Source organism: Pongo abelii, chromosome 23, assembly GCF_028885655.2.
Source record: "Pongo abelii isolate AG06213 chromosome 23, NHGRI_mPonAbe1-v2.0_pri, whole genome shotgun sequence".
In the NCBI taxonomy this organism is placed as follows: domain Eukaryota; kingdom Metazoa; phylum Chordata; class Mammalia; order Primates; family Hominidae; genus Pongo; species Pongo abelii.
The window spans coordinates 23,108,927-23,122,621 of NC_085929.1; the positions used below are offsets into that span (position 1 = coordinate 23,108,927).

The window sequence follows — 13,695 nt, forward strand, 5'->3', positions numbered from 1 at the left end:
TTTATTGCCAATATACTTGAAAGCAAATTCACTTTGTGTACAAAGTTGCAGCTGTTTCCAGGTACTTAAAACACAGTAACCAATAAAAATACTCCTTATAATTAGGCTCCTGATTTTTGAGATGCTTTGTTTATCTACTATAGTACTCTTAAGACAATCTGTTAGAATTATTTTAAGTATTCTTTCTATTGATATTTTTCTTAAGTTTGGCTGTACTGTCATAATAGAGCTTTCTAGAAGGAAAGCAAGTAAAGTTGCTTAACAGCTTTGATATATACATTTTTTCAGTTAAGGTCAATGCTATCATAGAAAATTACATTTTATTTTTAAATTGTGGGTTGAAAGTCTAATTTGTGACTCTTAAACATGAAGATATTGCTTAATATTATTAGTCTTAAACTTGAGCATCAGATAACATCAGAGTTGAAGACTTAACTCTAACATCTTTATATGATATTTACATTTACTTGAAATCTGTCAGTCATATATCTTATTTGTCTTAGTCATAATTGTTTTACGGATGATAATAGTTTGTGTTTTAGTTTTAAAATGGGAAAAAGGGTATTCTATCACAAAAGAGGGGTATTCATGAAGGAGTTATAACTTACAAGAGATTGTGAAACAGTCATCCTATTTCTAGCATCTGTTAGGTTTGCTTTCTCATCTATAACTGTGCATGACATTTCAGGGGTAACATCAAATCTTTTTTAAAAAATGAATACATTATTTACCTGTCACCACAATTCTTTCCTGATTACTCTGTCATTTCTTAGATATTATGCAACTGTTTTTTTTTTAAGTAAGCATAGTAAGTGATTGAATGAAAGAATGGTCTCAGTATTATGTACTGGAGAGGGATGTCAACGAGATGGCGTACTAGGAAGTGTCAGGCCTTCATGCCTTCACGGAGTCAGTGAATTAATAACAATATCTGGACCACAATACCTTTGTGAGAGCTCCAGAGACCAGTTGAGAAGCTGCAGTACCCAGGTCCATGTTAAATATGAAGGAATCCAGCAAAAGGAGTATGAACATTCATGTGATTTTACTTGTCAGTAGATCTGTTTCCATCTCCCTGTGTTGCATAGTGTGGCAGAAACGGGAGGAACACTTCCCTGCCAAGACTCCTCACTCAGTTAAACTCCCTGGGATTCTTCCAATTGTACATGCTAATAGTCTATTTCATTTTTATTGCTGAGTAGCAACCCATGGTATAAATGTACCACAGCTTGTTTGAACATTCACAGTTGAAGAACAAAAGGGATGTTTTTAGTTGAGTTGCCTTATACCTTCATGTACAGTTTTTTTGCATAAGTTTTATTTTCTCTAGGATAACTGCACTCAGTTGCAAGGTTGTCTGACAGCTGCATGGCAAACAGTTTTGGACTGACCCTACCATTTTACATGCCACCAAGCAACGCATGAGTGGCTTGTTATTTCTACATCTTCACCAGCTTTTGGTGTTGTCATTACTTGTTAAAATTGTAGATGTTTTAATAGATGCAGTGATGTAGCTAATAATGTTCAGTGACTTTTTGTGCATTTATTTCCCATGTTTGTATCCTTCTTAATGAAATGTCTTTGCACCCTTTGTTTATTAGCTAATTAATTTTTACCTAGGTATAGTAATTGGGTACACATTTCATAAATGCTTTCTTCCATCTGCAGATTGGCTTTCTAGTCTCTTCATAAGTTATTTCACAGAGCAGAAGTTTTAAGTTTTGATTTGATCTAATTTATCAGATTTTTTTCATGGCTTGTATTTTTGGTATCAAATCCAATAACTCTTTGCCACGCCTAAGAGGGTTGAATTTTCTTTATTATTTTTTAAAGTTTCCTAAAAAGTGTTAGAATTTCAGATTGCATTGAAGTTCATGAACCATTTTGCATTAATTTCTGTAGGGTGAGTTTTATGTTAAGGCTATTTTTCCTTAACCTGTGGATGTCCACTTGCCCTAGCACAATTTGTTAAAAGGCTATTTTTCCTCCACTGATTTGTGTTTGCCAGCTTTGTGACATACTGCATCATATCCAAACCAGTGTGACTCTATTTCTGGGCTTTCTCTTCTACATTTTTTAATGAATCTATCCCTAGGCAAATACCACACTGTCATGATTACTTTGGCTGTGTAATAAGTCTTTAAAACATTGTTGATAGATTCCTCCCATTATATACTTCTTTTTCAAAATTGTCTTAGCTATCCAAGGATGTAAGTTTGCTTTATCTAAAAAAATTCTTTTCGAGATTTTGATAGGAATTGCATCAAATATATAGATCAAGCTGGGGAAGATTAACACAGCATATTGAGTCTTCCAATCCATTAACACAATGTATCCTTCTTTATTACTTTGATTTCTTTCACCAGTGTTTTATATGTTTCAGCATACAGAGCCCATACCTGTTTTTTTTTTTTTAATGTATATCAGAGCGTATCACATTTTTTGGAGCAGTTGTGGATGATTCTGTTGCAAATTTGGGGTCCTCCTGACCTGCAGCATAGGGAAATAGCAGATTGCTGACTAGTTTAGATTCATTTCACCTGTTCAGAGGGTAGGCGGTTGGGTGGTGGTAGATGCTTAACTCCCCAGTGAAGCCCACTGACAGAATAGGGTAGGGTAGTGGAGAGAGCAGTCAAGAAGCACAGTGCAATCATCTCTACTTAGATCTGGCTCTTTAACCACTATTGTTGTTGGGTAGACCTGGGTGCTCAGCTTGCTATTGGACTCTGTTGACACTGGTTAGGGAATTGGAATTGGAATGCTGTCCTCTGTTTTAGCTGGGTGGGAAATAGAAGATTAGCTGCCTCCTCTGACCTTAGAGGGAATCAGAGCATCACTGACCTGGGAGAAGCTTGTCTCTGTACATGGCTGCAGAGAAACTGAAGTAGTAGTTTTTTTTTTTGTGGTGTTCGTCTGGAGTAGTTTGGTTATTCTCCATAGAACGGTTTTGTGTAGTTGTTTGTAGTTAGGTTATCCTCTCCTGGTCCTTTGGCTGGGAGAGAACAGGATTTTCTTGAAGCTCTTTTTGTCTGTGCCTATTGGAGATTCAGAATTGGAAGCTTCTATAGTCCATTATGTGGGATACATGGAAGGCAATAAGAAAACCCAGTATCTTTACCATAGCATCACTCTTCAAGTCCTGAAATCCCTAGACAAGACCTTTCAGAGTCTGTCTTTGTTTCTTGTCATTATGTCTGTGGTGTTTTAGTTGTTCAGAGGAAACACCGGGGTGTTACGTTGTACCTGGAAGTCTTAGGAAGTCAAAGTTTGAGGAAGGCTTTAAAGTACCAAGCAAACCAAATCTCATAAAGCAAAACATGGGGAGGTATGATTGCACAGAATGAAATGATATGATTTACCTATAATAAAGTGATTTTATTGAATAAACTTTTCACCAAAATTAATCTCAAAGAAGTTTTATAATATATATGAAAAAGCCAATGATTTATAGCATATAAGTAATATAGGTCAATGAAGAACCTGCCATACACTTTGGAAAAAAAATAAAGTTGGCAGTGCTTCCAGAAAATATTACCAAAAATATGTTATTTTTCAACTGCAGAAGGGATATAGTAATAATGGCTTTTCATAGATTTTATTTGTTAAGTAACAAATAATTTAATTGAAATCAAGCACTTATTTCCAGTTCTCTGGGGCAATGTGAGCAGTTGCAAAACCAAGTATTATGAAAGCCAAAGATTAAAAGTGTAATATAATATTCTTTTTAAAAAAATAAAAATGGCTGTCAAGAAAGAAAACATCTGTGAGATTTGAACTCCAATATCATTAATTTGGGATAAACTTGATAGTTCATTGAAATAGTCAGCTGAGGAGTAAATGTGGATATATTCCCATGAAAGAGACCATTTCTGAATCCAGTGGGGTTGGGCTTCCTGCCTAAATAATTTGTTAAAGAAAGTGTTGTTTAGACATTTAGCTGGAATATTTGAGCCAATACAGAAAGCCATTTACCACAGATACTAGGATCTAACACAGAATGAGATTTTTATTCAAAGCCATGAGGGGAAAGTTCATATGTCAACCTCCACCCTATGTGATATTCAAGACTGAGGTCAGATTTTTGATATTACCTACAAGATATAACTACCTCAAAAGCAGAAACTGATTGATTGGTGGACGTTCGATGCCCTAAGAAATAGCCAAAAAAGACACACTAAGGGGTACACTCAAGGATAAAAAGTTGAATTAAAAGATTCTTCATAATAAGTAGGTTTCGGTGTTCTCTGAGATGAATAAATGGAATCTAAAGGCAAAACAGGTGGGTAGGAAGACAAAAATAAATTTTTTAAATAGAGAATTATACCTCATTGAAAAATGAACCATATAGTAAAAAGTCAAACAAATTTTTGTTTCTTTGTTTCTTGTATAGTAGATTCAGCACAAATATAGCAAGAATAAGTAATTTTCTTAGTAGATCTGAAAGTAAGTTTGCCAGTTGTGGGGGAAAATACATAAATGTAAATGTCACATTTCATTTTGAAATTTGATAGTTTGCTGACAAACAACATACAATTTATTTTTGGTATGAGTCTCTTCCTTGCAATATTGAGAATGTAATTATACTAAAATGCTATTTATTGTTTGTTTAAAATGAAAATCCATGTTATATCTGATGACCATACATGAAAGATAAGTTAATAAAAGTTGAGCTCAGAGTAGACAACTTTCATATTAAATTACAAGATACACCAGAAGGAAACATGTATAGAAGGGCCAAAAGGCAGAATATGAAAATAAATTCTACACTGGATACTATTCCACATAAGTTGTCATTTAATAAAAATACATGTTTCAACTCACAAAGATTAAGCAAATATTAAAGACTTAGTGAAAGCCAAAGGAAAAGAAGTATAAAACCTAGTATTTTTATTTTTTAGCAAGGACAAAAACAAATATCAAAATTAAAGTGGTACTTAGGAATTTGTGTGGGTTTTTTTTGTGGGGGCTAGAAATACATTTTACCTTTTTAGGAAAAAAATGTCAACTAACTGGGTCCTTTTGATTAGCTACAGAAAGTGTAGAAATATGGTAGTTAATGTCAAAAGCAGGAAAAATGAATATTTTTCAAAAGAATGAATATTTTTTCAAAAAAATGAATAACGACAGAAAGTGTAAAAATATGGTAATTAATGTCAAAAGCAGGAAAAAATAAATTTCTGCAAGAAAAATAAATTAATACAATTAGAAAAAAAGGTTCAGGGTAGGGAGAGGGATTGAACAACAAAGGCTGAAAGAGAGGCGGCAAAGGCAGAGACAGAAAATATTGGGTAAATAAAAAGCTATCTAATCAGATATTAGTTATGTAGATAAGAGAGTAATCATATTAGATGTAAATGCTTCCAAATTATGTGTTAAAATGTTAAATACTCTAACACTGGATTGAGAAAATATGCTTTTACCTGGGAATAATTACACTGAAATATTAAAACAAAGGTTTAGAGAAAATTAACAAATATTTATTTAAAAAGATAGGCCACTACAATTGTATAAGACAGAAGAGAATTTTAGAAAAAATGCAAGCAATAAGGAGGGACAATAATAGATAACATAAGAGGTGACAGACAAAATATGAAATGTCAAAATGTGAAAAATGTTTAAAGATATGTAACAGTCACAAATTTAAATGCCTCAGTAGCATTGTCACAATATATGCCAGAATCAAATTTGATGGATATTTATTTATATTGACAAATCACAATTGTAGTGAGAGGTGCTTAATATATCAATCATCTAGCCTGATGAGTATACAGACATTTAGTTGTTAATAGGAATACTTTGCAATTAACAATTAACAAACCTTTTATATGTATATAAATGTTGCTACCTTCACTCTTAAAAAGTAAATATGTGTCTTAACCACTATATACCTTCTACTTACCAAGAAAGCATTCTTTTTTAATTGGTTCAAAAATGTGTTCTCAACAAGTTTTAGGTAGATAATTTCATATAGATCTGATTTTATGGTTAAATGTAACCAATATAAAATTAACAGACTTTCCAGCTCATTCTATGAGACAAGTAGTACTCTGATAACAAAACTAGAGAAAGATTGTAGAAGAAAAGAATGTTACAGACAAATATCTATCATGAATACAGACAAAAATTCCCAAGGAAATACTAGCAAATCAAATCCAGCAATATATGAGAAGAGGTACATTCCATAACCAGGTAGGATTTATCTCAGGAATGCAAGGTTAGCTTAATATTCAAGAATCAGCTATGCAATGCTGATAGAATTAGGGAACCCAAACCATATGACAATCTGAACAGATGTGGTAAAATATTTTATAAAATCCAACACCTTTCTATGATAAAAGCACTCAACTAGATGGGAATAGAAAGAAAATACCTCAGCCTGAAAAAGGGCATCTACACAAACCCCAAATCTAACATGAAACTTAATGCAAAAACCTGAATGCATTTTCCTCATGATCCAGAATAAGGCTAGGATGTCCACTGCTGCCACTTCCCTTTGACATTTTACTGGGAGTTTGATTTTGATGAGGGGCAATTGGGCAAGAAAATTTAAAAAAAAAAAAAAAGCCATCTAAATTGGAAAGGAAAAAAGTGAATCTATCTCTGTTTGCAGATGACATGATCCTGTATACAGAAAATTCTGATAAATCAGAACTAATAATTAAGTCCAGCAGAGTTGCAGATAACAAGATCAGTATACAAAAGTCAATTATATATCTACACAGTAACAAAGAGCAATCCAAAAATAAAATGAGATTAAGAAAAACATTTCACAAAGATAACAAGAGAATAAATACTTAGGAATGAATTTAACAAATGTGCAAATGTTATAATCTAATAACTCTAAAATATTGTTGAAAGACATTAAAGAAAATTGAAATAAATGGAAAGATATCCAATATTCATGGATTGGAAGATGACATTAAGTGACAACACTGCAAAATTGACCTACAGTTTCAATTAAGTCCCTACCAAATCCCAGGTGGCTTCTTTATAAAAATAGCTATGGCAATTCTACTATTCTTATGGACTTTCATAGGATGCAGAATAGCCAAAACAATACACTTTCCATTCAAAATTTACCACAAAGCTGCAGTAAAGATAGTGTGGTACTGACACAATACACCAATGAAATAGAAGTGAGAGTTCAGAAAGAAGCCTTCCCACCTGTGTGCAATTGATTTCCAACAAAGGTACCAAGATAAATGAATGGGGAAACATAGTCAAAATCTCAAGAAATGGAGCTGAGACAACTAGATATTCACGTGAAGTTGGAACCCTGTCTTTTACCACAATTATCTCAAAATGTATCAAAAACCTAAACTGAGGAGCTGAACACAATAAAATAAAACTCTAGAAAAAAATGTAGACGTTAATCTTTGTGACCTTAGATTAGGCAAACGTTTCTTCAATATGTAACCAAAAACACAAAGAATAAACATCAATTAAATAGAACTTCATTGAAATTAAACTTCTGTGCTTCAGAGATCATGAAGTAAAATGACACTATGGGAGAAAAATATTGTCACATCATATCTAGAGCTAAGCATAGGAAATGATAATTAGCTATCAGAAAAATGAAAATCAAACCACAATGAGATACAATGAATCTCAAACCACAATGAGATATATTGAATAGAATGGAGTGTAATCAGAAAGAAATAACAGATGTTGGTGAATATATGGAAAAATTGGGAACCTCATCCAATTGCTAGTGGGAACATAAAGTGAGGTTGCTTCTTTAGAAAACAGTGTGGTAGTTTCTCAAAAGATTGGACATACATTCACCATATGTTCCTAAAATTAAGATATAATTATGAACATTTGTATATGAATGTTACTAGTAGCATTATTCACAATATAAATGTTTCCATCAATTTCGGATGTGGAGGTGGGCCTAGGTTGATGTTACCCTTGCAGTGGGTTTGCATCATACATTCACTCACCATATATCTGATATAATTGGTGTAAATCCACATATTCTATAATAAAACCACCAAGATAAAGAATTTGGACAAATTACTTAAACTTTCTTGCCTCAGTATGCTCGGCTTAAAAATCGGACAGAATAGCAAGCCTGTTACAGAAATCTCTAGTTTAGGAAACCCCAGCCTTTTAAAGGGAGGTAACAGCAAACCTGCTTAACTTCTGCCTTAGAAAGAGGCATTATCTTTATCTTCTTCTTGTTTTTTTTTTTTTTTTTTTTGAGCCGGAGTCTTGCTCTGTCCCCCAGGCTGGAGTGCAGTGGCACAATCTCGGCTCACTGCAAGCTCCGCCTCCCAGGTTCACGCCATTCTCCTGCCTCAGCCTCCCTGGTAGCTGGGACTACAGGCACCTGCCACCACGCCCGGCTAATTTTTTGTATTTTTAGTAGAGCCGGGGTTTCTGGCCTCCCAAAGTGCTGGGATTACAGGCGTGAGCCACCGCGCCCGGCCCATTATCTTTATCTTCCACAGTGATTGTTATACACAGCTCCATGAAGATAATCCACAACAAAAGGCTGTAAGTCACGAACAGCCGCATATTGTATGAGTCTGTTTATATTAAGTGTCTGTAACAGGCAAATCCACAGAGACAGAAAATGGCTTATTGGATACCAAGGGCTCTAGGAAAGGGGGAAGCTGGTATAGAATGCTAATGGTACAGAGTTTCTCATTAAGGTGATGAAAATCTTCTGTATGTAAGTAGTGGTGATGTTTGTACAACTTTGTGAATACCTTGAAAATCACCAAGTGTGTACTTTATTTTATTATTATTATTTTTTAGACAGGTTCACACTCTGTCTCCCTGCCTGGAGTGCAGTGGTGCAATCTCAGCTCACTGCAACCTCTGCCTTTAGGGTTCAAGTGATTCTTCTATCTCAGCCTCCTGAGTAGCTGGGATTACAGGTGCACAACCACCATGCCCAGCTAATTTTTTTTATTTTTAGTACAGACAGGGTTTCACCATGTTGGTCAGGCTGGTCTCGAACTGCAGAACTCGTGATCTGCCTGCCTCAGCCTCCCAAAGTGCTGGGACTGTAGACGTGAGCCACCGCACCCAGCAAGTGTGTACTTTAAAATGGCTGATGTTATACTATGTGAGTTATCTCTCAATCCAAAAAGTGTTTAAATCTTGGTTAAAGTTGTGTGCACTACCAGCCTTAACAGGAATATATATGCGGGTTAAACACACAAACAAAAGTACTGAATGTGCCCCAGTGACATAAAGGGGCAGGGAAGTGAACAACTGGAAAACAATGAGAGCTAAACTCTAAACTGGCATTGAGTATGAAAGAATGCCTTCTCCAGTCTATGTAGGAAAAACTGGAGGAAGTGGCCATGTGGTTGGATAATTTTTCACTTATAACAAATGCCTGTAAATATGCCCCTAAATATTAAACCTTTTTTTGTTTTGTCTTTGTTGTTTTTTGTTTTGTTTTTTGAGACAGAGTCTTGCTCTGTTGCCCAGGCTGGAGTGCAGTGGCGTGATCTCAGCTCACTGCCAGCTCTGCCTCCCGGGTTCACACCGTTCTCCTGCCTCAGCCTCCTGAGTAGCTGGAACTACAGGTGCCCGCCACCATGCCGGGATAATTTTTTTGTATTTTTAGTAGAGACGGGGTTTCACCATGTTAGCCAGGATGGTCTCCATCTCCTGACCTCGTGATCCGGCTGCCTCAGTCTCCTAAAGTGTTGGGATTTCAGGCGTGAGCCACCGTGCCCGGCCATATTAAATCATTTTTTTAATAAGAAAGTGAAGTTCAGAATCTAGAAAGGAGTTGGCAGTACCAACATTAAATTATAAATTGTTCAGCGTACACGTGAAGAATATAACTTACATTTTAGTTCATGTTATACATACATATAAGCAAACAGAATTTTCTATTTTGATAACAAAACCACCAGGATAAAGAATTGAGTCAAATTACTTAATCTTTTCTTGCTTTAGTCTCCTTAGTTTAATAAGAAGACCGAATAGTAAGCCCGTTACAGAAATTAAGTCTGTGAACCTTTTAGAATAAAGATCAGGCCAGCCACGGTGGACTCAGGGTGAATCCAAACACTTTGGTGGGGCCAAGGTGGGTGGACCACCTGAGCTCAGGAGTTCAAGACCAGCCTGGCCAACATGGCAAAACCCCATCTCTACTAAAATTACCAAAAAAAAGTAGTCAGGTCGGGTGGTGGGCACCTGTGGTCCCAGCTACTGAGAGGCTGAGGCAGGAAATCGCCTGAACCCAAGAGGCAGAGGTTGTGTGGTGAGCCAAGATCCTGCCACTCCTGCCTGAGCAACAGAACAAGACTTTGTTACTTCTTATTTAAAAAAAAAAAAAAAGAAGAAAGTGAAAAAAAAAAGATCAAAGTGAACTGAAAATATATCACGTATTGTTTTCCACAGTTCACCTGACAAAAGACAAATATCCATGTACTGATAGAACTTACATTTTGGCGTTAGTAGGAAGCAGTGACAACAACTAGTGACTTTTAAGTAAGAAGCATAAGGATTGTGGGTTCATGTATATGCAGGTGCATAATATAAACTCAAAGGAGATTTGAGCAAATTTTTTGAAATGGCAAGGAGAGCAGAACCTCTGAGGTTGTAGTGTATATTGGGGCCCTGACCAAGAAAAAGAATGGTAGAAGAAGATATGTAAAAGTGAATAAGAATAAAATTTTATATGTGTTTTTGTTACATTATAAGGACCATAGTTTTAGCTTAGGAAAGGGGGAGGCTGGGATTGAATGCTAATGGGTAGTTTCTTTTTAAGGTAACGGCAACATTCTATATATAAATAGTGTTGATGGTTCCCGTAACTTTGGGAATACCCTAAAAATCACTAAATGTGTACTTTAAAATGGTTACTTCTACAGTATCTGAGATATAACTCACATAATATAAGAGGTAATCAAGGAAGTCTAGGGGACCACTAAAGAGGCTGAGTTAATCGCCTGAGAAATGTGGATGGCCTGCATCTATCTGGGTGATAGCAGGAGGAATAGGGAAAAGTGGTTAGATTCTGGATGTGTCTTAAAAGTAAAACATGCAGAATTTGAGGATTAATAGAAATTATGCAATGAAAAGAAAAGCATTAAGGATGACCTTACGTGCCTTAGCAACAGGATGTAATTACTATCAGGTGAAATGGGAAACATTTGGGGAAAGTTGTTTGGAAAGTGAATTAGAATTCAGTTTGTAGCCTTGAGTTCAAATTGCCTATTAAACTTGAATATGTACAACAGACTCCTATAAGATTGGGACATTGGTAAGAGACTGACTGGAGATATAAATATGGGACTCATAGTACCATTCAGAAATCCACTGTACAGGAAAAGATAACCAGGAGATTGAGAGTAAATGTATCAGGAATAATTCAAGTAAGAGGGAAACTAAAAAATAACTCTTATAATTGGCCACGTGTGGTGGCTTGCACCTCCAGTGCCAGCAGTTTGGGAGCCTGAGGTGGGCAGAAGGCTTGAGCCCAGGAGCTCGAGACCAGCCTGGCAATATGAAGACACCCTGTCTCTACAAAAATACCAAAGTTAGCTAGGCCTGGTGGCCTGCAGTCACAATCACCCGGAAGGTGGAAGTGGAAAGATCGCTTGAGCTTGGGAGGTTGAGGCTGCAGTGAGTCCAGCCTGGACAACAGAACCAGACCCTGTCTCAATAAACAAACAACGATAAGAATTTTTTTAAAAAAAAAACTATTATATTTGGCAAAAAGGAAGTTAAATATAGTACTTTTGGTGGACTGTTGGGGATGAAAGCCCGACTGGTTAAGGTAAGAGGAATGTTCAAATGAGAGCATATTATCAATGGCAAAAATATTCAACTGAAGTTTAAGGCAACATATTAAATTTAGCAATTAGGGTGTCACTGATGACTCTTGAGAAACGACTGTGACTTCACTGTTGTGGGATAAAACCTGAGAAATAATAAGAAGTGATGGAAAGGAAATAACTAATAGAAATTCTCTGTGGAAATTAAAAGCAGAGAAAAAGTTCAGCACCATTAGAGACAGTTTTTGTTTTGAATTGTAAAATATGTTTTTTTTAATATACGTGTGATAAGGAAATCAGGGCACTGATGAGGAGAATAAAATAAATTACACAAAAGAGAAAAAGATCAATCATATTGATGGATTGGGTCCAGGAGGACATATTTTTAAATGGGATGAAGGTTTTGTCTTTGAATAAATAAGTGCATATAGATAAAGGTGTGATTTAGATCAGAATAACAAAAGAAGTTGAGGAATTTAATATTCTGCAGCATAAAATTTAAAGAATTTGAAGAATATTTATGATAAATTATGACAAAGCAATGCAAAGAAAGTTCAAGAAATGAACAACTTATCAAATAAAATAGATAACTTCCTGCTTCTTCCCTCCCACTCTTTTTAACTACTACTTTTACTTTTCCCATTAATATGTTTTTAAAATCAACCAACATCTTCTGGGGAAATACTATCTTTCTTTCTGGAAATTTGCATTAGATGCTTACTCATTTTTTGTGCTTTCAATATATTAACAGCATTTTTAGTCAGAAAAATATTTCTCTAAAACAATTTCATTTTAATACTTAAAATTAATATTTAAAAGTACTGTTGCCTTTTATTTTCCTTCTTATTCATTTTGTTTTATATTGCTTCCCACACATAGTGACTAACTGACGTTCACAGTATGTCAGTAATTTTTCTGGCGGTTTGTCTACAGAGAACCTAAAATGAGCTGTTTTTCCCCCCAGCAAAAGAGAGTTTAAACCTACTATTGCCATGCAGTCTGGATTTTACATCTATTTGAATTGAAACTTTACTAGATTAATAACTTCATAGAGTTAAGTTCAGCCAAGAAACAGTATTTTAAATGCAAATAACCAACATCTAGCAATAAGTGGAACTTAAAGGCCTCACTATTCTGTATTCCTTTACTAATCAGGAATATCTGGGGATAGTTTTCTTAGTGTCATCATGGTTAGACTTGGCTTAGATTGTGCCGTTTTATTTTAGTGGATGTCAGCTGCAGACGTTGGCTAAAAAGCACAAAAAGAAAACTTATGAGAAATGAACATTTCTTTCATACTACTTGGAGATAGGACTATCATCTCAGTGCTAAGAGATAGTTGATGCCTCATAGAAGTTTGATCGTCTACTTTAAAACAATGTTTTCTGAAGAAATAGTATGTCAGGTTAGACATTGTAGTTCAATATTCCCTAAACTAGACATAGATTTTTCTATTGTGATTAGTGATCCATATCTACCTGTTAACATTTTCTATGAATAGTGAATTATAGAGAATCTTGTTTACTTCTGTTTAAATTTAATACTGAACTCTACTGGATTCACTGACAAGATGACTTTGAATTAGCAGCACCCTGAGAATGGAGACAGTGTTTGAAGAGACGGATGAAGAAAGCACAGGAGGAGTTTCATCTTTGGAAGAAGAAATAGTCCTTGGCCAGAGACCCCATACAAGCTTTCCTTTTAGCATTCTCTTCTCAACTGTTCTCTACAGTGGTGAGGTTGCCTTTGGTTTATATATGTTTGAAATTTATCGAAAAGCTAATGACAGATACTGGATGTCATTTACCATCAGCTTTATTATTGTGGGGGTAATTTTGGATCAAATTATCCTGATGTTTTTCAACAAAGATTTGAGGAGAAATAAGGCTGCATTACTTTTTTGGCACAGTCTTCTTTTAGGACCTATTGTGAGGTAAGTGACACA

At 35.3% G+C, this 13,695-nt stretch overlaps 1 protein-coding gene across 3 annotated transcripts in view; it reads left to right on the forward strand.

Annotated features, from left to right (window-relative positions):
- XKR3 (XK related 3) overlaps positions 1 to 13,695 on the forward strand; it is a 92,295-nt gene that overhangs the window by 54,397 nt on the left and 24,203 nt on the right. For all 3 annotated transcript variants that reach the window (XM_054543009.1, XM_054543010.1, XM_054543011.1), the window contains one exon: positions 13,339 to 13,683. In XM_054543009.1, coding sequence (XP_054398984.1) covers positions 13,349 to 13,683 — 335 coding nt within the window. In that variant the 5' untranslated portion in view covers positions 13,339 to 13,348. The remainder of the gene's footprint in view (positions 1 to 13,338; positions 13,684 to 13,695) is intronic.